The sequence below is a fragment of the Lepidochelys kempii genome, chromosome 9, assembly GCF_965140285.1.
Source record: "Lepidochelys kempii isolate rLepKem1 chromosome 9, rLepKem1.hap1, whole genome shotgun sequence".
Lineage (NCBI taxonomy): Eukaryota > Metazoa > Chordata > Testudines > Cheloniidae > Lepidochelys > Lepidochelys kempii.
In genome coordinates, this window is record NC_136388.1 from 11,143,810 (window position 1) to 11,168,546 (window position 24,737).

The 24,737-nt window shown below is 40.9% G+C and overlaps 1 protein-coding gene across 5 annotated transcripts; it reads right to left on the reverse strand.

Annotated features, from left to right (window-relative positions):
- Nucleotides 1-3,273: 3,273 nt before the first annotated feature.
- TTC14 (tetratricopeptide repeat domain 14) lies at nt 3,274-20,876 on the reverse strand. Of its 5 annotated transcripts, none has more exons than XM_073359297.2 (12): nt 20,616-20,876; nt 19,475-19,599; nt 15,078-15,277; nt 14,075-14,159; nt 13,836-13,992; nt 13,041-13,193; nt 12,219-12,290; nt 9,612-9,731; nt 9,374-9,496; nt 8,554-8,689; nt 6,107-6,216; nt 3,274-4,776 (listed from the first exon to the last, which is right to left on the reverse strand). In XM_073359297.2, the coding sequence occupies exons 1-12, from the start codon at nt 20,777-20,779 to the stop codon at nt 3,822-3,824; spliced, it is 2,400 nt and encodes a 799-aa protein (XP_073215398.1). In that variant the 5' UTR covers nt 20,780-20,876; the 3' UTR covers nt 3,274-3,821. The 5 variants fall into 5 exon arrangements, with proteins under 5 accessions (XP_073215398.1, XP_073215400.1, XP_073215399.1 ...); XM_073359299.2 differs by having other exon boundaries at nt 13,836-13,965; nt 20,616-20,874; XM_073359298.2 differs by having other exon boundaries at nt 8,554-8,671; nt 20,616-20,874.
- Nucleotides 20,877-24,737: the final 3,861 nt, after the last annotated feature.

Consider the following 24,737-nt stretch of genomic DNA (forward strand, 5'->3'; position numbering starts at 1 on the left):
AGAGACTGTTTAACAAATAAAACTTTAAATTAAATTGTGTCTGTGTTCATTCCTGCTGTTATGACTAAATGACTTTTGGGAAATCCTCAATGTCAGTGATTCAAATTCTTAGTTGGCACAAGGTCAGTATATATTTCTAAAAAGAAAAGGAGTACTTGTGGCACCTTAGAGACTAACAAATTTATTTGAGCATAAGCTTTCATGAGCTACAGCTCACTTCAGTGGAATACAGACTAACACAGCTGCTACTCTGAAACCTACATATTTCTAGGGACACAACTAGTCTTCCTACTTTCCCCTCTAACACATCACTGATTACATTGAGTGTAAACACTCTCTGCAATGTTGATTTATGATCATCTCATGGTCAAAGAAAAGTCTGCAAGGAAGCATTATATCTTAGTTAGATAATGACAAGCAGACTACATTTCTTCTTCTTGCAAAATTTGGAAGGGGGGGGGGGAAGAATGAGTTTGTAAATAAAGCCAACTTTCAAAGCTTCCATTTCCACTATTTCATTAAATATAATCTGTCACACAAATAAGAGGGTTATATTTGAAACTGTTAACTCTGGAATAAGTTTACCATTTTTCTTCCCCCAAATGACACTATAATCATGACAAACAAGGTGGGTGAGGTAATATCTTTTACTGGATCAGTTTCTGTGGGCAACAGACACAAGCTTTTGAGCTTACACAGGGTGACCAGAAGTAGAGTTCTGTGGAAGCTCAAAAGCTTGTGTCTCTCACCAAGAGAAGTTGGTCCAATAAAAGACAAGGTGGGTGAGGTAATGTCTAATAGCCTGGGAACAACATGGCTACAACACTGCATATGATAATCATAAGACTATTAGCATGTTGCAGCCCTCAGCTAAGAATATCAATTCTTTATAGCCCAGTGCCTAACTTTAGCTTCTCATGTTTTCCCAAAATGATTGGCACATTCTGTTCACTACCTTTTATCTATAGAACCATTTCCAAGGTTTCAGAGCTTTTCAAATTATGTCCAGCTACAGCAAGATTTATACTAGATGTTAACATTTTAAAGCAGTGTTGGAGGTGAGCTTTTAAAAACAGAATGGCCAGGAAAAAAGCCTGAAGTTAAGCATGTGCCTTCAGCCTTTTAACAATGAATTCTTTTGTGCTCATGTCCTTGAGCTTGATTACCTTTACAGACTCCTAGCTACCACATTTTGTGCAGGTATAGGGGTGAGACTTTTCACTGACAAAGCTGGAGCAGGCAGGTGTGGTAGGACTTCCAAAGCTGAGATAGAGTAGCTATTTACTTTAAGAGCACCATTTCTACCTCAGTCACTCCTTTTCCACTCTGCCATGCCTATTAAATGCTGTACCATTGAAATTAGAGTTGCTATGGGAGGAAAGGTACTGAACTTCTTTGTTGTTATAACTGAAGTGAGTATGCCTAATGACATTTCTATAGCAGAGTATAGCCCAAGATTACATGTTGATCAGGTTTGCCTAGCCCAGTGATTCTCAACTCTGGTCCACTGCTTGTTCAGGGAAAGTCCCTGGAACACCAGGCCAGTTTACCTGCTGCATCTGCAGGTTTGGCCGATCACGACTCCCACTGGCCACGGTTCATTGCTTCAGGCCAATGGGGGCTGTGGGAAGGGCAGCCAGTACATCCCTTGGCCCATGCCACTTTCTGCAGCCCCCACTGGTCTGGAGCAGTGAACCACAGCCAGTGGAGGCTGTGATTGGCCAAACCTGTAGATGTGGCAGGTAAACAAACCAGCCCAGCTCTCCAGGGGCTTTCCCTGAACAAGCAGAGGACCAGAGTTGAGAACCACTGGCCGAGCCTGTGACATTCCATTTTGGAAAAACTATCCCACTTACAGAAAAGCAACCAAAAAAAATACTAGTACTTCCCAACTAAATATTGCTTCTGTGGACCTGCCTACTCATCTCAAGAATTTCCATGGACAGGAGGTGAGAGCAGAATGGCAAGGGGCAATTCCCAGCTTGACTGGATTATGGACAGAGGCTGCTGAGCTGAAAGATGATAAACCTTCCCTATTCACCCTCTTCTACATTTCTAATATCAGCAAAACAAGTTTGACAGGATAATCATTTACACTGTCATGCACTGAACCAGACTATCTGCAGCATATTTTTTGAATGCAAAGACTTACAAATGAGTTTCAATATTCATGGTAAGAGTAACTTATGCTCCCATCAAGATAGCACCATAACTACCACATTCTTTATAAATTCCATTAAACATCCCACTCGTGTTTTAAAGTTGTATTCAGTTAAGTATCCATAGAGGGCAAGCCCAGCCTTCAGGGTGGAGATTCTCATTTTTAATATAAACCAGTATTACTTATGTAACAAGACATCTCCGCTTTTCCCTAGATAATCTTTGCTGCCCACTTCCATAACAAGTCATGTTTTTAAGTGCCATGTACTCCTCTGGCTCCATATAAATAATGCTGCGGGAGGTAATAGTAATTAAGGTGTTGGTAGCAGAGTTCTGACTGATTTACTTGAAGAAAGCTATACTGTAGATATAAATTCATCATTTTTAGGTGTAAACCATTTTTTGAAGTTTTATTAAGTAAGTTTCCTATTGTTTGTTTGTGTAAGAGCTACATCTACACTACAAGAATCCCCATCTCCTAAAAAATACTCTTTAAATATAAGGTTTTAAGACATTTCAGGGAACAGTTTTAATAGCCAGACAACATTTGTACGCTTGGTTTCCAAGAACAGTTTGAAACAGATTCTCAAGTTTTTATATTGCAGATCACATCTGAGTAGAAAGACTGTCCTGTGTGCCACCTCTTTTTCTATTCATAATCATCCACCCTCTTTCCCACACAGGACCACACTATACCCATATGGTAACTACAGCAAATATTTTAAAATACATGTAGTTGACTTGTTCCTGGACACAAGGAGAGCTAGAATCATGTGATCAAGTGTTCTGCCAACTACAGACTGAGAATTTGTGATGTTAGTTGGATGTTATACCTCATCCACCACAAGGCAGTAGTAGCCCAACACCACCATTTTCCTGAAACTATTCTCAAAAAACACCTTTGAAGACAATTTTAGGATACAAGCACCAGAGTAAGGCATGCACCTCTGCCTCACTTTCCTCATCTGTAAAATGGATATAATCCCTTGCGTCCCAGGGCGACTTCATTCATTCATGGCTGTAAGGCACCATGAGATCTATGGATGGGATGTACTATCATGTACACAAAACCAAAGAGACCAGAAATTCAACAAAGTCAGACAAAAAGTGGCATTAAACAAAACGAGCAAATTTTAATAAAATTTAATGATTAAATCATTAAACAAAAGTTATATACATTGCTGGCACATTGCATCATTCAGTCAAATAATCCCTTTCAACAGCTAAAAATTAGGTTTAATGATACTATTGTGTTACCATTTTTGTACCTTAGAAAAGATACCGGTGTGTTTAAAGTGCAAACTTGATGCCAGTAAGCTATATTTTAAGGGTAGCAAAAAATAAAGTTTTCATCCAATGACACAATTATAAACAACGTTAATTATATAGGAGTATCCTAATTTTTTTTTTAAATCTCAGATCCTATGCTCTTAAAGTTCTGATATATAACATGATACTCTTGCATATACCTGTCTTTCAAAAGGATCTCCTATAACTTGACTAATACCAACCTTTAAACAAACACTTTGCAAGACACAAAAACAGACTCTGTTCTGACCATTTTTCATACAGATTTTAAGGGCACAAGCTCAATAGCAATTAAAGATTAAAGAAAATCCTTTAACTGTATCCAGCATAATCACATTATTTTCTTAGGTACTTCACTGGTTTTTCTGCTTACTTCCTTTTTGTCTCTCAAATTCAGCAATTTGATTGAATATGTTGAGTAAATTCTGGGGCAGGCTCTTTTTAACACCACTTTCTGATTGCCCTTTACCATTGAGTGTAGTTTCCTCATCTAGCTCCTTTGCTTTAGTAGTTTCCCCAGGACTACTTTCCCTATTTTTATAGTCTCTCCTTTCATTTGTACTCTGCGTTAACTCACGTCTGCCACCATCATCATTTCCACTGTACTCATATAACCAAGTGCTGCTGTACTGTTTATTCTTTTCTACTGATTTGCCTGAGAAATCTGACCCTGCTGGAGAAGTGGAATACATGCTCTGACTTGAACCACACTTTCTAAACTGTTCTTTTCTCCCCTCTACTTCCTTTTCTAACTTTCTAGAATCATGTGTCTTGGTTTTATCATCTGACTTCCAGTGATATGAACTTGAGGAACCCCTCCTATTAGAGGAGGATCTGTCTGCTTTACCCTGTTTTTCATTTTTGCTGCTGGTTGACTGAGTCTTGGAGCTACAATAAGAATCCCTTGAATCTTCAGACCTACCTCCAAAAGTGTCTTCATCATCAGCAGAAGTCCTTGATAGAGAACACTGTCTGTCTCTCTCTCTCACCTCTGTCTTTTGATACACTAATCTGTCCTGCCGCTCCAGTAGTTTTTCCATTTCATATTTTTGGTTAAGGAAGGAAGCAGAGGTATCAGCTGGGGGCGAGTACCATTCATCTTTCCTACTCTGATCTCGCTGATGTGAAGAAACCCTAGATGAATGTTTTTTGGAGCTGCGAGAGGACACTGACTGATTTCTACTCCTTTTCTTGTGCCTTTTGTGATCAGAAGAGGAGGAGGAAGAGGATGAAACTGATACATCAGATGAGGAATCACTTGAGGAGGAGGAAGAGGAAGAAGTTGATCTTCTCCTTTTCTTCTTCAGCCTAAAAATGTAATTAACCTATGAGGCATCACCATCACCAGAATCATCCATAGACTGCAAGTTTCTGGCAAAGCTCTGTCCTTTTCAAGGTCCCTGGAACACAGCCTTTAACTCAGAACAGCTCCAAGACCAAAATATTTAATAAAAGCCTCATTGGAACATGGAGAGAATCTTTTAGCCACACAGTACTTTAAAAAAATATTTATTTTCTTGTGTACATTTCAGCTACTTGAAGTGCAGCGGATCAGCTGGGAAGGACACAGGATTGTAGAGAGTCCTATGTGGATCATACTCTTGAAGTAGCTTATTTAGCAAGCTTCAGATATGCTATTGCAACAAAAAAAACTTTGAACTTTGAAACAACCTAAAGTAATATTTAAACAACCAATGTGACTCAAAAGAGGGCGATCTTTAGATGAGTTTAGGTGAGATCCTGGACTGCGGTCAGATCTGAGTAATATTCACAAACCACTAGTGACAAGAAGGTATACTAGGCCCAATCTGGCAAGCCTTGCACGTGTAGAATTGCCATGATTTCAAGTGACATTCCTGCGTAGGGAGGACTTTAACAAACAGGCTCTTTGGGGCCTTGGTATTACAAGAAGGGTTCTTCTCGTTGGGTATCCCATCATACTTCCTAAATACCCATTTAGGCAGATAAGTATTATTTCCATATATTCCCCCTGCAAAAATCCAGGTGTAGTAGTAAAGAACACCTCATAGGAAAGTTTGGGGGAAACAACTTGTTAGTTCTACCTAACTAAAATTTTCTTTTTTAACTAATGAAATCTGTAGGAAAATGGATTCTTCACGGGCTTATCTGTTCATTCGCTCTTTTAGGCATAATCCTGCTTTAATAACCTCACTATTTGTTGCTGTGGAAGCAATTACAATGTCACAAACAGATGGGATTACAACTTTATATGGGGACTTTATATTATATTCTGAGCAGCGGGAGCTAGTGAACTACTGAAATCAGAGGTTATTTTATGCCGTTAACCCAGCTAACAGGGTGGGAAAGAAAACAGCATATAGAAGATTATCCATGAGGTATCAGTGGCTGTTTAGTGGCTTTATTTAAAAAAACAAACACATTGCTTTATTCACTATTGCCTGACCTCTGTCACCTGTTAAGAAAATGGGGTTTAAGTATGAATCACTAATGTAAAAAGGAAGCTTAGCAATAACAGGAACAGAAATATCACCCATTTCAGTGACTGGATGCTAACTGCTGTTTACTTACTTATGTTTTATATTAGTGATGCTAATGCTCTGGTTCTAATCAGCAGTAGATTCTTTAAGATGTAGTATATTGAATATAATAGGGTTACCTTTTTTCTTCTTTTAAGAGCTTACGCAGTTTTTGTGCACTTGTTTCTATTTTCTTTTCCTTCTGTCTCTCTTCTTTTGCAGCTTGCTTCTCCCTCATTTCCAAAGATTTCTTTTTTGAACCCAGACATCAAAAAATCATATTAAAAGTAACAGTATGGTAACCCAATATTTCCCCAAATCCCACCCCCCACCACCACAAGATATATAAACACACACACCAACGAATACAATACCAAGATTCCCAGATGAAGATGTTATGTTAATCAAATAAAAGTTGATTGTGCAGAAGTTTGGCATTAATCGTTGAGATGATCAGTATGGTATTAAGGACCATATTGCAGTAAATATCACATTAAAAAAAGACATGACCAGCCATTGCATTGGTACCCATGACCCAGGCCAAAAGAGGCAGGAAAAATACAGCAAAGTTAGTTACGTGAATAAAGATTGAAACAGGGAGATACGTATTGGGGAAGGTGGTATTACAGTTTGTATATAAAACGTGATGACAAATCCAATTTTAAAATGTTGTTGGAAGTGGCCATGTTCGGATACAAACCATTTTGTAATCGTACCACAGCCCAGTTTGATGCATGTTTACATAAGAAATCATATTCCAGTGGGTTGTTGTTGATGAGCAGCACCAGATGTCAGACACAGCAGCAACGGTCCAGTTCAGAAGAAAATGCATTGAAAAAAACACATATCATCAGTATTACAGGAAAAGAGTATTTCACGTTTGAACTGTAAATTGTATCATTCTAGTAGGGCAGCTAAAAACAGAGAGACATGTAAACCAAGGTTTACTTAGAGGTAACGGAGCCTTCAGTTACTAAACAATCAATCATTAAAGGCATGCTAACTAAGCCCATTAGCTGGACAGGCTCCTGTACCCCACAGCTCTCTAAGGGCTTGTCTACATTGTGCAACAATATGCACTATGGCGGGGAGGCAATTTCTAAAAACGCTAACGTGCTAAGTGGTCCATGTAGACCCTGCTGGTGTGCACTAAAAGCTCCCTGATGTGCTTTAACGTGGTACCATTTGAAATGGTTTGAAACAGTTGAATTCGTATCCAGGGTGAGCAGCAAGTCTCTGGATACCAATTCTCAAGGCTTGGCAATGGTCATATAAGAAATACTGCCTTAGGATATAAGGGAAACCCTTAATTTATCGTGGGCAAACTTACACAAACTGCTGAACAACAGCGAGCCTTATGTTCCTCAGCTGCATCAATGACCATCACCATCAGTATAACTTGGAATGAGAGTAAAACCATTTCTTTGACTTGTTTCATCACTTTTATTTGTGACTTAGGTTGTAAGACTCCTTGTTACAGCAACAATACTTTTTCTCAGGATAATGCCAAATATGTTGGCAGTGCTCACATACTGCAAGTGGAGATTTCTGCAGTATAATTTAGCTTTAATAAAGGTTACCATAAATCTCCTCTTCCCCATCCTTCAACAAAACCTTTTCACATTATGGCTTCCCTGACCTGCTAAAGCAGTGTCAATCAAGCCCTACATAAAGAAACCAGCCTGCACACTTCTACCCCAGTCTATTTACTTCCTTCAGCACAGCAGCATTGAGTACAGCAACCCAGTGCCCCAGTTCTCTAACTTTAATTCACTCTTTTTGATCCTATCTGGAAAACAAAGTAAGTAAAGGAGACCAATGAAAAAGCCAAAGAGAAGGCCACAGACAAAGGAGCTTGACATGGAGACCCATAGGGGCTCACTAAGGAAACATGTTGTGGGCGGCAGAGAAAAGAAAAAAAGGGACCCTGGAACTTGCTTCCCCCATTATTTCCTCCAAAGCTTGCACCCTGGTTTAATTGTTATTTTTTTCTCCGTTTTAAATAACTGACTTGTTAATTTGCACCTCACAAATTTGGCAGAATTCTGGATTATCAGCTGACCATAACAGTGACACGGTGTCCTCAGCTCTCTCCAGGCCTTTAATTAAGATCCTTTTTGTGCCACATGAAGATACACAAAGTCTTCCTTTTGAGCTAGCCCTGATTAGTCTTACCCTGCTCCTCTTTGAATATTCCCAATTACAACCCTCTGGCATATGTCTAAAACTGACCTGTCTGTTTCGGGATTTCACCCTACACAAAGTCTTAATTCTGTATCAGCAGTCCCACTCATGTGAACAGGTTGTTCTCTCCTCCCCTTCACCAGAAACAGTTACTGAGTTCTGGTCTTTCCCTGCATCCGACTGCTGTGCTGTTGCTTCCCCTGCCCATCTGAAATGATCAAGCCATCCACAGGCACCTTGCTTTTTGTAGATACAGCCATAATACTTACTGTGACAGATGTGTTGTAAAGAGGGGAAAGAGGAGAATAAGACACAGTAACCAGTAAATCATTTCCCCCTTCCCAATGTTTTTAATAAGAGTTTTGATTGTAGCAGATAAAGTTAAGAGAAAATAAAGAATCACCTGCATATGTTTACGGAGTTTCAGTAAGGCATCCTCCGCTTCTTTAAAAGTCTCATCCAAAATTAAAGCTTTCTTATAATAATTCTGAGCATTTAATAGGTTATCTTCCTCTTCCAACCTAACATTCATATGACAAATGTTTACAACAAACAGAATTTGTTTTTGATTATAATGCTTACTGTCTTAATTCTCAGACCGATACGTATTAAAAAGCTCACTAAAATGCAGATGTTTACATCCCTGACATGTCATTACTTTCTGAACATCAGTAGTACTGTACTTTCAAACTCTGATTCCAGTTTTTGATGAATAAAATGTCCTGTTACTTCTGAATGAGTCTCCAGTTTACTCAGATTGATAAACCTTTTTTTCCTGAATATTAATTCTGGAATTCTTACTGTTTTTCTGAGTAGAGTATTTATATGCAATTAATTCAGAAGTTTAATAAAACAAAACACAAGTCATGGTATAAAAAAATGTGTAAAAATTTTAAATGTTGTAAAAATGCCTTGTTAAATATTCATCACAAAATTTCATTGAATGTTATACAGGTTTAATATTCCATCAGCTAAACTGTATTAAGAAAAAACAGTGAGGAGGAGAGATTTAAACTGATGTGTGGTAGGGTGGGGCAACATGGGAGAATATAAACAGATTATACACCCTGAACTGCTTTCACAGCAGACTTCTTATTGTTGGCACACAGGCAGGAAAGAGATAAAACACTCCCTTTTTTATATACTTAGTTAGCCCAATATAAAAAAAGAATGAAAAAACTGAATTGCCCATAACTGCATAAAGAATAGAATTCAACACTTACTGGCCTCCTCTTTCCACAAGTGTCTGACAGAGATATTTCCTTGCATTTCTATGGGTTGGACAGTTTTTTAACGCAACTTCAAAATCATCTATGGCTTTGTTTAAGCTTCCTTTTGTTGCATAACTATAAAAATGGAAAAGCGATACAGGAATTGTAAATAAACATCACAATTGATCTTTAAATAGATTATTGGAATCCATCTTTAACAACGAAGGGGAAAAATAAAGAAAAGACTTACAGTGCCCCACGAGCTACCAAGGCTTCAACATTTTGTGCATCTATTTCCAAGGCCTTGTTGTATTCATTCATAGCCTCCACGTGGCGACCAACCTTAAAATAATCAACCCCTATCTTCACACTAGAATAGTAAAAAAAAAAAGAAGCATTACAGAGTCATCAAGCTAAACAAATATACTTAAAATCAGTTTGAGAAGCCGTGCAACTTGTAGTACATCATCCTGCCATAAGAGTAACAGAATTGGAGCATTTTAGCAAGATACAGTTTCAAGAATTGCTCTTTAGATTAATGCCATATTTACATCACACCAAAGTGTAAATTCTTTTATCTGAAAGTTTAGAAAGCACACATACATGCTACACTGTATTCTCCATTTACAAATGGTAGGCTTACAGTACTTTAGTGTTTTTCTAAGACTTGTCATATTACCCCCTAATGGGGGGAGAGTTTTAGGCCATGTCTATGCTTACAAGCTTAAAGCAGCACAGATGTACTGATACAGCTGTGCTGGTGTAAGATCGTGTAGCCATGTAATATGGATGGGAGAGCGACATAATAAAATCAGCTCAACAAGCAGTAGTAGCTCTCCCGCTGACATGGTGCGGCGCACACAAGCACTTATGCAAGCAAAATTTATGTCATCCAGGGGTGTATTTTTTTCACACCACTGAGCGACAAAAGTTTTGCCGACATAAGTGCTAGTGTAGACATGGCTTTATAATGTACAGGGACAGATTCAACGCTATAGTAAGGGGGCACAATGACACTGAAGTCAATTTTGCCCCATGTAAGATGCTTTAAGACTTATATTTCATATCTTACAAACTGAAGCTTCTCTCACACATTTGTCTAAAGATAAATTATCTTCTAATGAGTTAACAGTTGGGGCTCCGAATTTCATATCAGATTTATCATGAGACTTCACTACAGCAATCAAGATTCATGATTTAATACAGCAATATATGGCCACAGATTATAGAAAATGGTTGTACTTAATCTCCACTGAATAAGACCTTATTGAATTGCGGGATGATTGTCAAATAATTGCAGCTGAGTTGCAGACAACACGTGGAAAATTGCAGAAAAGTAATAATGGACCTTTATTATTTGCAGTAATTTGGAAAAGCTTAGAGCGGGGGCCCTGGGGGCGGCCAGCCAAGGCTCCCACTGTTGAAATTGCAGTGGAGGCCTAATATTGCGGGATTCACAATATAGCAAATTAAGCAGGGTTTAACTAATGAAATAAATGATGTACTATATTAAAATTAAAGACAGTTTCCAAGACTGGCATTATCTCTACCACCACTAATTCCATCTCATTCCCCTTCCAGCTGTATCATTTTTATGTCTGGGACTACTTCCCAACTAAATATTGCTTCTGTGGACCTGCCTACTCATCTCAAGAATTTCCATGGACAGGAGGTGAGACCAGAATGGCAAGGGGCAATTCCCAGCTTGACTGGGTTATGGGCAGAGGCTGCTGAGCTGAAAGATGATAAACCTTCCCCTATTCACCCTCTTCTCCACGCTGGACTAAGGGAGATTGGTAAACCACTTTGTCTATTCCCTTTCCAACTCTGTGCTTTTCCTGGTAGAGCTGGGAAGGAACTTTGTTTCCCACCCTGAAAGAATTTTGAGATTTCAAAAAAAGTTTTCCCATCCTGAATAGCAACAAAAAGTCAAAGTCTTAATAGTTTCTGCACACTTTCAATCCATAAAAAAATTTAGTTTGGGTCTACCAAAACGTTTTGTTTAGATTTTGACCTTTTTACATTTAAAAGCATAAATTAACTACAATTTTAAAACAAAAAGTCATTTCAAAGCAAAAAATGAAGTTGCTTCAGCAATGTTGAAACAAGAGGTTTTGACAATTTTGAACATTTCTAATTAAAAAGAAAAAGAAAAATCAGGATATTCGTCAAAACCAACTCTTTCCTGTGAACACTTTCTGTGAAACAGCATTTTCCAGTGAAAAAGCCATCTCGTTGGAAAATTCCTGACAAGCCCCATCTCCTGGGTGCCTGCTGGGCTATGGAAGAGCAGAATGCACTCTGCAGCTTCATCCCAGGCACAGCCGAAAAGAAACGGCAGCTGCCCAAAGCAGCCTCTTCAAATGCTCTCAGTGAGTTCAGTGTTGATACACAGTGACTGACGCCAGCTCAGGCCACAAGGGAATTGCTCACAAGTCCAGGTTTGGGCTCAGGTGTCAAGACAAGGGAACTCAAGGTCATCTGATTGCTATTTATAAAAGGCTGAGCTGGGTACTAGGGCTAGGGTCCTTTGGGAAAGTTGAGGAGACAAGACAGAGCAGTGCTCAGGTCTAATTTCAGGAGCCAGCACAAGTTATAAGTGACCTTAACCTTTGGGAACTAAACTAAAGGCTTTTCCTTAAAATTTGATTTTTTTTTTTACTTTACAAACAGAGAGCATTCCCCCACTCCCATAACCTATCAACTGACCACAGCCACTCAGTAAGTTGCTCCCTGGTGATATTCAGGAGGTTATTCATTGTGAACACTGGTCCAAAGAAATATGATGAACTATGATCATTGATTCTAAAGTAGATGCCACCTAAATTGCTTGACAAGAAAATTAAATACGCTGTACCATTTCAAGGCCCAAGATGCAGATTGCTTTTTCCTCAATGCAATGGCAAAGTCTTCTTCATTGAAGTTTTTGCTGTTTAAAAACAAACAAAAAAACAAACAAAAAAAAAAACAATCAAGGGAATAAAATTATTAACTACCCAAGTTTCCTTCTGAGTCTACATTATCAAAAATTTATACCAAGGTTTAAATAAAATTTCAGCATGGCTGAAACAATATTATATTACTCTCCCCTCAATCAGCAATAGCATTTCCGATTTCCAAAGTCATAGCCTCCCTAAATGTATTTGTCTATTGTAGTTAAGTATACTGTCCCATGCCAGTTGCATTAATATAGATTAAATTTTGAGCTACACATCAAATGGGAAATAATCTACATGTTAATTTTCTGTACTTGAGAAAGAAAATTTTCTGAAACTGTACTGCTCAGAAGATCAGGTCCATTAGTAAAGCAAGCTATTACTAAGAAGTGTTGGGGATAAATATTATTAGGATGTAAAGTAACCTGTGATTTTAATCTAATGTTCCCACCAATATACAATGAACAGTTTACCCAGTTAAACAGTATCAAGCAGATTACTAGTGGATGAAGTGGCTTAGAATTCTGTCACTTTTTTAAAAAAGTGGCAGAATTTTAAGAGTAATTTTGTTGTTCTGGAGTGTCTTTTATATTTAATTGCTGAGCTCACGCAAGAGAGGATCAACCCAAGGTTGAAGTAACAGTTGTCACAGAAATTTTTACATAGAAACTACAAATAAAGAGACATTTCAGATAGTGGCGTTTTCTCTAGAAAGCAATGGAGACGGTGCAATGTCACTGTACCTTTGCAGGCCTCTCATTAACGATGGTGGGCTGGATTCACTTAGTCCTAGTTTTCCTAATAAAAATTCAACTACTGCTGGATTAGCAAATCCCAAGGAATGATGCAAGACTTTTTCATATGTCTCCGAAGTACTGGCTACTTCAACACTTCTCCTTAAAGAAAATATGAACATACACAAATATGACCACTCATTTCTTTAGTAATGTTGACATATGTAAAGTCAACATACATTGATACTTTTACCCACACTGGTTCACAAGCAAATTACATAGCTTCCCTTCCCTCAAGTGGAAATACAACACAACTCCTTGGCCTTTGCTGCTGTTCCTCCTCATCCACTAGCTGCAGAATTCTGTGGTCAGTTTCCCTGCCCTTCCTCCTCCTGTTTTATCCCACCCTTTGCCCTCCTGACTAATGAGAGGCAGTACTTGAAAATCTCATTTTGGCTCTCTTCTCTTGCAGTACCATAGCTCCTTCTGGGCCTTGAGACAAGCCCTACAAGCACTCCTGTACTTCTCGCTGAAGACAGATTTTAAGAGTTTCATATCTCAGCCCTTTAAGTCATTAGTTTATTAATCCTGTATTCTCCCACGTAATGATCATTTCCTGCAATATATATTTTAAGTCTCTCTCTCGGCTAAGTTTACTTCATTCTTCATCTTTTTGTGAAAAATTCTGAAACGAACTACATCCATATATGAACAGTGATGCTTTTATTTAGGAAAACAAGTCAATAGTATAAAATTGAAGAATATATGTCGATCAGCAGAGTACAAGAGAATGCAAGGTCTTACCTATAATGTAAAGGCAAGTCTTCAGAACTAATTACCCCCAGTTTAGTACTAGATAGACTGGGTGGAAGAGCAGAGCTGTGCAGTGATATCGTGAGCTTTTCATGGTAACGATCAATGTCCTTGATTGCAGCTATAAAAAAACCAACAAAAAACCCCACTAAACAACATCTTAAAGTTGAGAACAAAGTCAACAAAACTGGAAAGAAACAGCTTCCAGAACAGTTTTAATATGCATTCACCTTGTATAAGGTCTCCAGTTTGATAATATGATAAAGGATCACCATGGCTGCTATGAGAAGGCACATCTCTCAACGGACAAAGAGCCTGCAATGGAAGAGACCAAAAATGTGACCAGGAACTCTTATCTTAATAAAGCAAATGATAATAAAATGTGTTGCATTAGAAGACAACTTCCCTCAGCCCAGAAGTATCAGCTTGCACAATGAAGATTTGTCCCATGAGCAAATATTAAATTATGTTTCAAAAAAATCTAGGTTTTAAGTACAATGGCAGTTATCCTGCTGAAGAGAACTCATTTGTGATACTGTGATATTGAAGACTAATGTGAGTAATCCAGTTTCCACCCAGCTTTAACCCTTAAACAAATGTTGAAAAATGAACTTATCTGTAATCAAAAAAGTCCATTTTGTGTATATTAAACTAGATGGAAACTAGTCTTAGGTTATGTCTACACTACGGCCCTCACAGCGGCACAGCTATATCGCTGCAGCTGCACCGCTGTAAGATCGCCTATGTAGCCGCTCTATGCCGACAGGAGAACATCTCCTGCCGACATAGCGCTGTCCACATTGTCGCTTTTGTCAGTAAATCTTATATCGGTCCAGGGGGTGTTTTTTTCACACCCCTGACCGACAAAAGTTTTGCCAATGAAAGTGCTAGTGTAGACAAAGCCTAAATCTGTCCAAAATTGAGCATTAAAGCAGAGTGATATTAGTATGATTCAATTCAGATCGAGGTCAATGCATCAAAATATACACTAACTTTTCAACCTACAGCTAAAATATTTGAGTGGTAAAGAAAGAAAATATCTTGCTAAGAAAGCAAGGCGGCTTCCACCTTAATCAAAGCCAGAATGCATTAAGGCTTTGAACTATTAACCATCCCAGAACTCAGATTTACCCCTCATAATTCAGGTCCCTAGCACAAGATGGAGCCAACACATTAGAAAGCCAGGACTGCCCTGCATCAGTTTACTTGTTACTGATCATACTCAAGTCTTACAGTGATTTCTAACTGTGAGATCTCTCTGATGACACCACTGCCCAGACAGATTAACACCATGAAAAAGCCAAATTCACGAATAGAACTAATTCTTCCGATCACAACATCGCCACGCTCAATGTCTCGGAAAAACAGCTCCCTCCTGTCCTCACTTGGCACCTCCATGAACTGCTCCAGGGGTGGCATAACAGCATAACAATCTGCAATTAATGGGGAGAAAAAGTTATGAAATAACTGCTCTGCCTTCTGAAATCTAATTACAGTTCACTATAGTATCAGAAAATCAATGTGATTTTTAATAAAGCACTTTATATTCCTTTATTAGGCATTATGTATAGGCAACACATCCCAACATACACAACGTTGCAATAGGAACTCTTGTTCCTTCTTGACCTGAGGAAACTAAGAGCACTCTTTCCTTTCTCACTCCTGCCCTGGCCAACAAGGTCCTCCATGCCCATGTCCAAGTCCCCAGAGATCTCATTCCCTCCTCCCCATATCTGTACTTTAATTTTCTGCTCAAAAAGGATTGGGTAACATTTGCTTTTTAGAGTCTGTCAATATCATTTCTTTAGTCAGCCAGAAACAGTAATTTTTGATCAACACAAGGTCAACACTTGCTTCATATATCCACTACAAACTCTGCGGCACCCAGCATCTGCTAGCCGCCAGTTCACATCTATTGCATTTTGAGTTATTGGCAGAGAGAAGCAAGATCCTGGATCCAACCTGACTTCTCTCTTGTCTAACAGCTTCAGCTAGCTCTGTAATTTTCTACAGATCAAAGAACTGGTTTGCTATTGCATCTATTGGCAGCTATTAACAACTTTCAGCATAGGAATACCCCTATCTAAGCTCTGCCCATTCTCCCAATAGAGTTTAATACGTTGACACCTTAACTCAAAGACAGAAAGAAATGGTGGGGTGATTGGGGGCACACAGGGACTGGCACGGGTGGATGTACAAAATCCCTGAAATTGAAGGGGACGGAAAGGTGGCACACAGAGAGCTTGTAGGAGGAAAGCAGGGGAAACACAGGAAGCCAAGAAGGCCTGCTGTAAGCAATGATCTTGTCCTACAGAAGTTATGAAGTGTGCATTTTCACATCACAATTTTGCTTCCAGCAAAAAATCTCCTAGGAGCTTTCCTCTCTCTACCCAATTTATCTTCAGCCAGCTAGAGGGGCCCACTTTCAAAGGACCTATTGTTTCTGCAGAGCCTGTTTGCTGAGACAAACTTCACCCATTCTGTTCCAATGGAGAATTCATACCATCACAACTCTTCCAGCCTCAGTTTCCACAGCTACATTCTCAGTTACTTCGGACAGCCACATAAGATTCTATTCCCAGATACCTTTTCAGATGGTCCTTAAACCTGAAAGCCCATTTGCACTTAAAAAGTTGGATTGAACACAGCATTTGGCCTACTCGAACAACAAAGTGTATAACCCTCTAGTTAATACGGTGGAGTGACAGCAACTTTAGTACTAGACTTCACATAACAATGAGTACTTTTTACTGACTGTTTAATTTGAATATTTTTCCAAAATGCTAAACACAGATATCCATTAAGTAACCATGGGTGGCATGGTGGCCCCACCTGTGCTCTGCCTCTTCCCTTCTCTGCTCTGCCCTTTCCCCAAGGAGGAAAGCATGAGTGGCAGGGGCATCGGAGAGGAGGGATGTGGCAGGGGCCTCGCGGGGGGAGCGAGGAGAGGAGGGACACAGCAAAGGTACCGGGTCTGGGGCAGAGTGGGGGTGGAGCTGTGGGCGGAAGAGGTAGGACAGGGAGCTAGCTTCCCACAGGGGAAGCTTCACCTGACGCCCATGTAAGTAACCAAAACGCCCACATATTTTGCTTCTTTTACAATGTGTCACCACATTTTTCCAACAACAATTGTTTTTTAAACAGCAGGAAACTTTCAACCTTAACAGAGCTGCTGTTCTAACAAAATAGTTTGCCGACAAGAAAAAAGGCACCTTGGAACATCCCCAGCAAGTCTGTACAACAGAATGGTAGAATTCCCATTTCTTTTGCATGAAGGATCAGTGTTAGTAATAACGCCTCCCTGCATTTACTTGGTGAGCATCAGAGGAGTTTAGAATGTTTTACATATAAGTACACCCTAACAAACCTGTGTAGCAGGTAATCTAGTAATCTGTGTAGCAGGTAGTAATCTAGTTGTATAAATAGGGATATTGAGGCACAGAAAGACCAAAGTCAAAGTATGGGATAGAACCCATGTCTTCAAAATCCCAGACTCATAATACAACACCGTAATAGCTGCATTCCCCTCAGATGCTTAGCAATGTGCGCTTACTTTTACACTTTGTTCCTGAAGATAATGTTGGAATATTGATGGATCCTTTGGACAGTAAATATTTAACAGAAATTCTCTGAAAGAAGGCTCTTCATACAAAATATTGTATGAACGTATTTCTTGCAATAATTTATCAATTAACACTTAATGCTTGAATTTTAGTGTTAATAAGATTAAATATTCTCCTCAATTCCTAAGCTAACACTTTGGGTTTGTTCACACAAGAAAATTTATCCAGAATAGGGTTGGGTATAAATTTAAAGCAGATTAAAGCAGTTATTTCTGAATAACTCATTGTGTATTCCAGAATAAGGGCACACTATTCTGAATTAGTTTAATCTGCTTCCAGAATAAGAGCATCCACACATGAAGTTAATCAGGAATAACTTCCTGTTTAATCAAGCCCTTAAGAAGCGTGCTGTGACCTTCTGAACAGCAGTCACGTTCCTCCCAAAAGACTGTTACGTTTCAGCAAAGCAAGTTTGTGTCCACCTTGGTGTGTAATTAAAATTGGGGTCTTCCAGGAACACAGGTGCAACAGACCCTCGCTAGAGCACGTGTTGCTATAGTGCGGATTCACATATAGCACGGTCACGGCGATGGATCCCAAATTTAAATAGGGATCCATGGTAATGTGGCCCCTGCTATAACACGGTCCCCGCATTAACGCGGTACCGCGCATGGATCCTGAACCCTGGGTTCTAGCGAGGGTCCAGTGTATTACATAAATCAGTCTTGTAAAATTATGCTCATCCATTCACTTAATACAAATAATTTTCTCACCAGCTCAGTAAAGAGTACGGAAGTGTGAGAAATAATTTTACAAGGCTGACATGATTTAGTCTGATCTATGACTAATGACATCAGCGCTTTAGATAATGGCATAGAATACACTTAAAAAGTTTGCGGATGATACCAAACTGGGAGGGGTTACACGTGCTTTGGAGGATAAGATTAAAATTCAAAATGATCTGCACAAACTGGAGAAGTGGTCTGAAGTAAATATGATGAAATTCAATAAGGACGAATTCAAAGTACTCCACTTAGGAAAGAACAATCAGTTGCACACATACAAAATGGGAAATGACTGCCTAGGAAGGAAAACTGTGGAAAGGGATCTGGGATTAAGAGTGGATCACAAGCTAAAAAAAAAAAAAGCACAACCATAATTCTGGGATGTATTAGCAGGAGTGTTGTAACCAAGACACAAGAAGTAATTCTTCCGCTCTACTCTGTGCTGATTATGCCTCAACTGGAGTATTGTGTCTAGTTCTGGCACCACATTTTAGGAAATATGTGGACAAATTGGAAAATGCCAGAGAAGAGCAACAAAAATGATTAAAGGATTTTTAAGAACAGGTTAGACAAACACTTGTCAGGAATGATCTAGATAATACTAGTGCTGTCATGAGTGCAGGGGACTGGACTAGATGACCTCTCAAGGTCCCTTACACAAGTCATATTTGAGGTGGTCATAACCCCAGTCCAAGACTGATTTAGGTCTCAGTTCTGCAAATATGCACCTGGGTAACTTTATTCATGCAAATAGTTCCACTAATTTATGGGACTACTCATATGCCTAAGTGTGTGAGGAATCCATGGCCTTTTTTTTTGTACATCTGTTTTTTAAAAAGCGGAAGCTGTTTTGAGAACTGGAAGATCAAGGATGCCTTCTGCTTCCACGACTCCATTTTCACATCAGTACTACAGTGTTCAGAGTGTCACTCAAGGTGTTTACATTTTCATATTAGATAAACTGAAAACATACTTATTTAAGCCAAAAATGCAAACATGTTACCTTTCCCCACCACATTCCACAGTATAGGCCTTAATCATGGTTGACTAAAATGATAATTATTTTTAAAATCTGACAGATGTATTCAGAGTGTGAAGATTATTTAAATGATTTATCTACTCCATGCATTTCTAAACTTCAAAAAACTTGAAATAAAATAACACTCTTTTTATAAATACCATTTATTTTTAAAATGTATTGTATACACAAGACTTTTACTGAATTCCTTCAGCTAATTTGTCTCTTAGAGAATCACTTTTCACCTGTGATTACAGGATTTACCTTCATTCTCTTCATTTGATTCTGAATCTGTTGATGCACTTGGTTTCCATGAAAGAGCAAAAAGTAAATCAGCTTTCTTTGCAATGAAGTGTTGTATCTCAATGTTATCAATTCTCTTCTCTTTCCTAAGAAAAATAAAGAAAAATCTAGTCCTCCCGGCTTTGTTCACATAGCATGCTACACCTGCTACATAAAAATAAATAAATAAATAAATCACTGTCCAGGGCTTTGCATAAGCATTTAATTAAATGTGCCCCAATTTATACTACTGATGACATGTTTAGTACAAAATGCGTTGCCCAAGTTTTTCTATATCTAATGTAGAGCATGGTGGTAGAGACAACATTTGTGTACAGCACCAAGAACATGAATGGTGCTGAATAGCGAAGCTTCCAGAACAATGGCGTTTGGATTTTCTCTGTCAAACTAAGCCTAGCAGATTTCACAGTATGCTGCCAGGTGCCTTTGCATCAGCTTTTGAATTGAGTGTACAGATACTACTAGGAAGTAGGACACAAAAAGCTCCTCCTGCCATTTCCCTTTCAGCCACAAGAAAGAAATCCATCCTCAATACCCTGAAGCCTTTCAACTCCAGCGATGAAAAACACTATTCAGGAAGAGGGTATTAGTGCAATGCGGCCCTGTTCCTGGAGTCCAGTGAAAAACGTCAGCTTTCATTTAAAAAGAATGAAATTCTAGCCCTCACGGTTCCAGAGGAAAGCTTGGAAACAGGACGCAGGAACCAAAAGGCAAAGAACCAAACATTCACTTTTTAACCACCTCTGATTTTTAAGCCAGTCATCGGTGGGTTTTTTTGTTTTTATGGGGGGGGGGGCGCTGACTCATTTGTAAATGCCTGTGGCTACCACTACCAGGGAGCTGCTCAGGGGCGAGGGAGCTGGTGTCAGCGCCCAGGCTGGGGGAGACTCTGCCCGAGGCTTAGAGGGACGAAGTCCAGGGCAGCGGATCCCCGGTTGTGGGGGGAGGGGAGTGCGGGTCCCTCTGACCCCGGGGGTCACCGACCGAGCAAACCCTCGGCGGGGGCTGTGGAGCCGCATTAAAGCCGAGACAGGGGCGGAGGGGGGCGGGCTCCCCAGACCCGGCTGGGGCGTATCAGCAGCTCCCCGGTCCGGCTCCTTACCTGGCGGGCGGCTGATGCTGGGCTTCCCGGGGCGGCTCCAGGCTGGGCCCGGCCGGGGGCAGGAGGCCCCGGAAGTCGGGGTTATCGTGCTGCTCGGTGCGGAGCAGGGAGAGCAGCGTGGGGCCATGGAAACTCAGCGCCTGGCGGAGCAGGTCCCGCTCCATCCCCACCGCGGCGACTCCCCCCTCCCACCGCGCAGCCACCGGAAGCTTCAGAGGAGCAACCCGGAAGTAGAACCCGCCCTCGTCTTCCCCCTCCCCGGAAGGGGAAAAGGGCGGGGTTACAGGGGGAGCCCGCAAAAAACACCGGCCCCGCTCTCGCGCATGCGTACGGCGGGAGGGCGGGAGCTGTGAGGGGGCGGGGCGAGAGAGGCCGAGGGACGGGACGGGACGGAACAAGAAAAGCTCCGTCCCTGTGCCCCCCTCCCTTTGCTCAGCCCGGCGCGAGGGGCCGCTGGCAAGGCGGGGTACGGGCTCCCTCAGCCCGCCCGTCTCCGGTAGCTGGGCCCCGCCCAGAGCGGGGGCGCGGGGGCGGGGTTAAGGACGCACGTCTCGTGCGGGCCAGCCCCGGCGGGGGGGGGGGTATCGCCAGCCCCTCGTGACACGAGCTGCAGTGTCGCACCAGCGCGCGCGCGGGGGGGCGGCTGCGGGAGCTCGGGCGGGAGCGGGGGTCACGCTCCCAGCTGTTCTCCGCCGGGCCCGGGCGCTGCAGGGCTGGCGTTGCCGGGCAAGCAAAGGGGGCAAGCCCGTTGTGAGGCTTCGGCCCGCCTGCCTGCCTGCGCTGCCGCTCGCTGGCCGCGCTGGAAGCGGGAGTCTGGCCGGAGATGACATTTCCCGCTCCAGCAGCCCTGCTCGGTGGGCGCCCGTAGTCGCTGGGATTAGTGCAGTGGAAGCCCCATGACTTTATTCTGTGTTTTACACCCTGATCAACTAGATACGTGACTTATTGTTGCTTGTGGTGAGATTCGTCGGACCCGATGAGGGGCCGTGTGCATATAAGTAGGGCCCTAAGCTCCATTTTGGTTAATTTCACGGTTTTAGGACTTTTAGAATAGTAAATTTCATGATTTTAGTCAGGGGCGGATTTACCATGAAACAGTGCACTGGCTGGGGGGGCCCCCAGCAACCCTTTTTTGTGTCAGGACCCTCAGTTTGAGAAATGCTGGTCCCCCCCCCCCCCCCCAAGAAATCTGTATACTATAGGGTAAAAGTACCCAAAAGACCAGCTTTCACAGTCCATCACACGGTTTTTGCAGCCATGAATTTGGTAGGGCCCTACACATGAAACAAAGTTGGTCACAGTCTCAGACCCAGAGCAGGCAGAAATTCACACACACATGCTTATCTTTAATTACATGCATATGGACAGTTTCAGGGCCTAAATATATGAGATAACAGGTTTGTCCAAGTTCCAACAGATGAGGAGCGGAAGGCAACAGTTAACTATTAGCATAATAAATAGCTGTTACAGCACATCAGTGGTCTAACAGATCTTACCTATAAAGATAGATAAGCAAAATCTTTACAAATGGACACTTTTGTTTTACTTTGTGTGGAGGTTATGCTATCTTAGCTTTAAACTGACCTAATTTATAATATTTATGTCATTTACATACTAGTTCATACTCTAGTGAACACCATGAGAATTGCTTTCAAAATATTGTCGTATCTCCAAAAATGAAAATGTCTTGCCTATAATAAAAGCAAATATACATTAAGCAATTATTACTATTTTAATATATTAAGTGCTCTTAGGAGAGCAGACTTAAAAAGCTAAAATATCCTAAAATACAGTTAATATAGGTCATCTATCTGCAATGTGTAACTGTGAGATAAACAATTATTTGAGTTATTGAAGGCAACAAATTTCCCAGCACCTTTGATGCATGCTTTATCACACAGTAACGTGCCTTGTCATTAGCACATCATACTCCCACATTACTTTACGAAATGATCATGCTTTTATTTGTGTTATGTATTTCAAAACCACTGGCCTAACAGTCTGGGTTCTCTCTTGCTCATCACTTGCTATTAGCACTTTTTATCAAGACAATTTGGTATCCCTCTTCCCTACCTCCCTTGCTTTCTAGCCCATCATATCATCTTTCCTCCTAACAGAATGGCATTAAATTTCCTTGAAAAGGAAGTTGCTGAGGATAGTTCACTAGAGGATGCTATAAGACCACAGTGACTAGTCTTTCCCCTTTAAAGAAGTGTGTACAAAAAACCCTGTGTTTTTGAAATTTATCCTCCCAGAATTACATGACTCACATGTAGAATCTGTTTTTTTTAGTGAGGTGCTGCTTCTGCATCCACTTTTCCCATAAAACTAGCTAATTCAGATCCGAGGACATCAATGACTTGCTAAGGTTACAAACAATGAATTGGTGACTTCACGGATTAGAACTAAGATGCCAATCCTGCAAACTGCTCCAGGCAAGCAGATCTCTGCCCTTGGACAGTCTTATTGACTTTAATGGGCCCTGCATGGGCAGAATATCTTGCAGGATCAGGGCACTGCGTTTCCTTTCCTCTGCTCTAACTACATGAACAGGATAAAATAGTCCAAGGTAGAGCATGGCCCCTAATAATGAAAATTGGATTCTGACAAGGAGTGTGAGTACAATCTAGTGTTTCAAAGAGGAGGCTGAGAGTCAGAAGTCCTGGGATCCCTTCCTAATTCACTTGCTGAGTTACTTTAGTCAAATTACTTATCCTCTCCATCCCTTGGTTTACCCATTCATAAACTAGATCTAATTATACTTATGGCTGAGATTTAAGTCAGTGTAGAGAATATGAATGCACAATTCTCATTAATTTTCCTTTGGAATTGGGCATCCAAACCTCAAAAGCATCTTGTCTACTCACAAAAGTTGCATATACCTCAGCAGCAATGACCTGCAAGAACCTTTCTGCCCACCAGGGATTGCTAGAGCATATTGTGTCCCACCCATGCTCCTCCCACCCAGGCCCCTCCCCCACCAAGTTGGGGGGCTAGAACAAGCCTAGCATAGAGCCATCTAAACCAATCTTATGTCATTTGGGGCTTCTCCTGCACCAGAAAGATCTCCAGTACTGCAAGGGGGCTGTATCAGGACTCGATTGAGCTGTACATGTTTTTTAAAAAGGGAAATCCATTGTTTGCTTGATAACTTACTGAGAACCGAGACTGTGTAGTACCTAAACTTAATGCAAAATACCATTACTTTTTTTTCCAAATGCTGATAAGTAGGGCCCTACCAAATTCACAGCCATGAAAAACATTTCATGGACCGTGAAATCTGGTCTCCCCCGTGAAATCTGGTCTTTTGTGTGCTTTTACCCTATACTGTACAGATTTCATGGAGGAGACCAGTGTTTCTCAACTTGGTGGTCCTGACACAAAAGGGAGTTGCAGGGGGATCACAAGGTTTTTTTAGGGGGGTTGCAGTATTGCCACCTTTACTTCTACACTGACTTCAGAGCTGGGCAGCCAGAGCAGCAGCAGCTATTGGCCGGGTGCCCAGCTATGAAGGCAGCGCCCCGCCAGCATCAGCACAGAAGTAAGGGTAACAATACCATCCCATCCCATCCCATCCTTATTTCTGTACTGGTGCTGGCGGTGGCTCTGCCTTCAGAGCTGGGCTCCCAGCCAGCAGCTGCCACTCTCGGACTGCCAGCTCTGAAGGCCGCACTGCCGTCAGCAGCAGTGCAGAAATATGGGTAGTAGTACCGCAACCCACCCTAAAATAACCTTGTGATCCCCGCCAACTCTTTTCTGAGTCAGGACCCCTACAATTACAACACCCTGAAATTTCACATTTAAATAGCTGAAATCATGAAATTGACGATTTTTAAAATCCTATGCCCATGAAATTGACCAAAATGGACCATGAAATTTGGTAGGGCCCTACTGATAATGGAAGCATATTTGCTATCAGGAGTTATAAAAAATGACTTATTGCACTGCAGAAGCACTCCACTTCCAGAAGTCAAAACATACCTTGATTTGTTCTCATACAGTCAGTTCCTATGCTAATAATGTTTATGAGTTGAAATGTGGTGAGGTAAATAGTTGACAGAATATTACAAAATCCACAGCCTGAGCTTAGCTGGAACAATTTTTTGGATTTTTTCCCCTTCA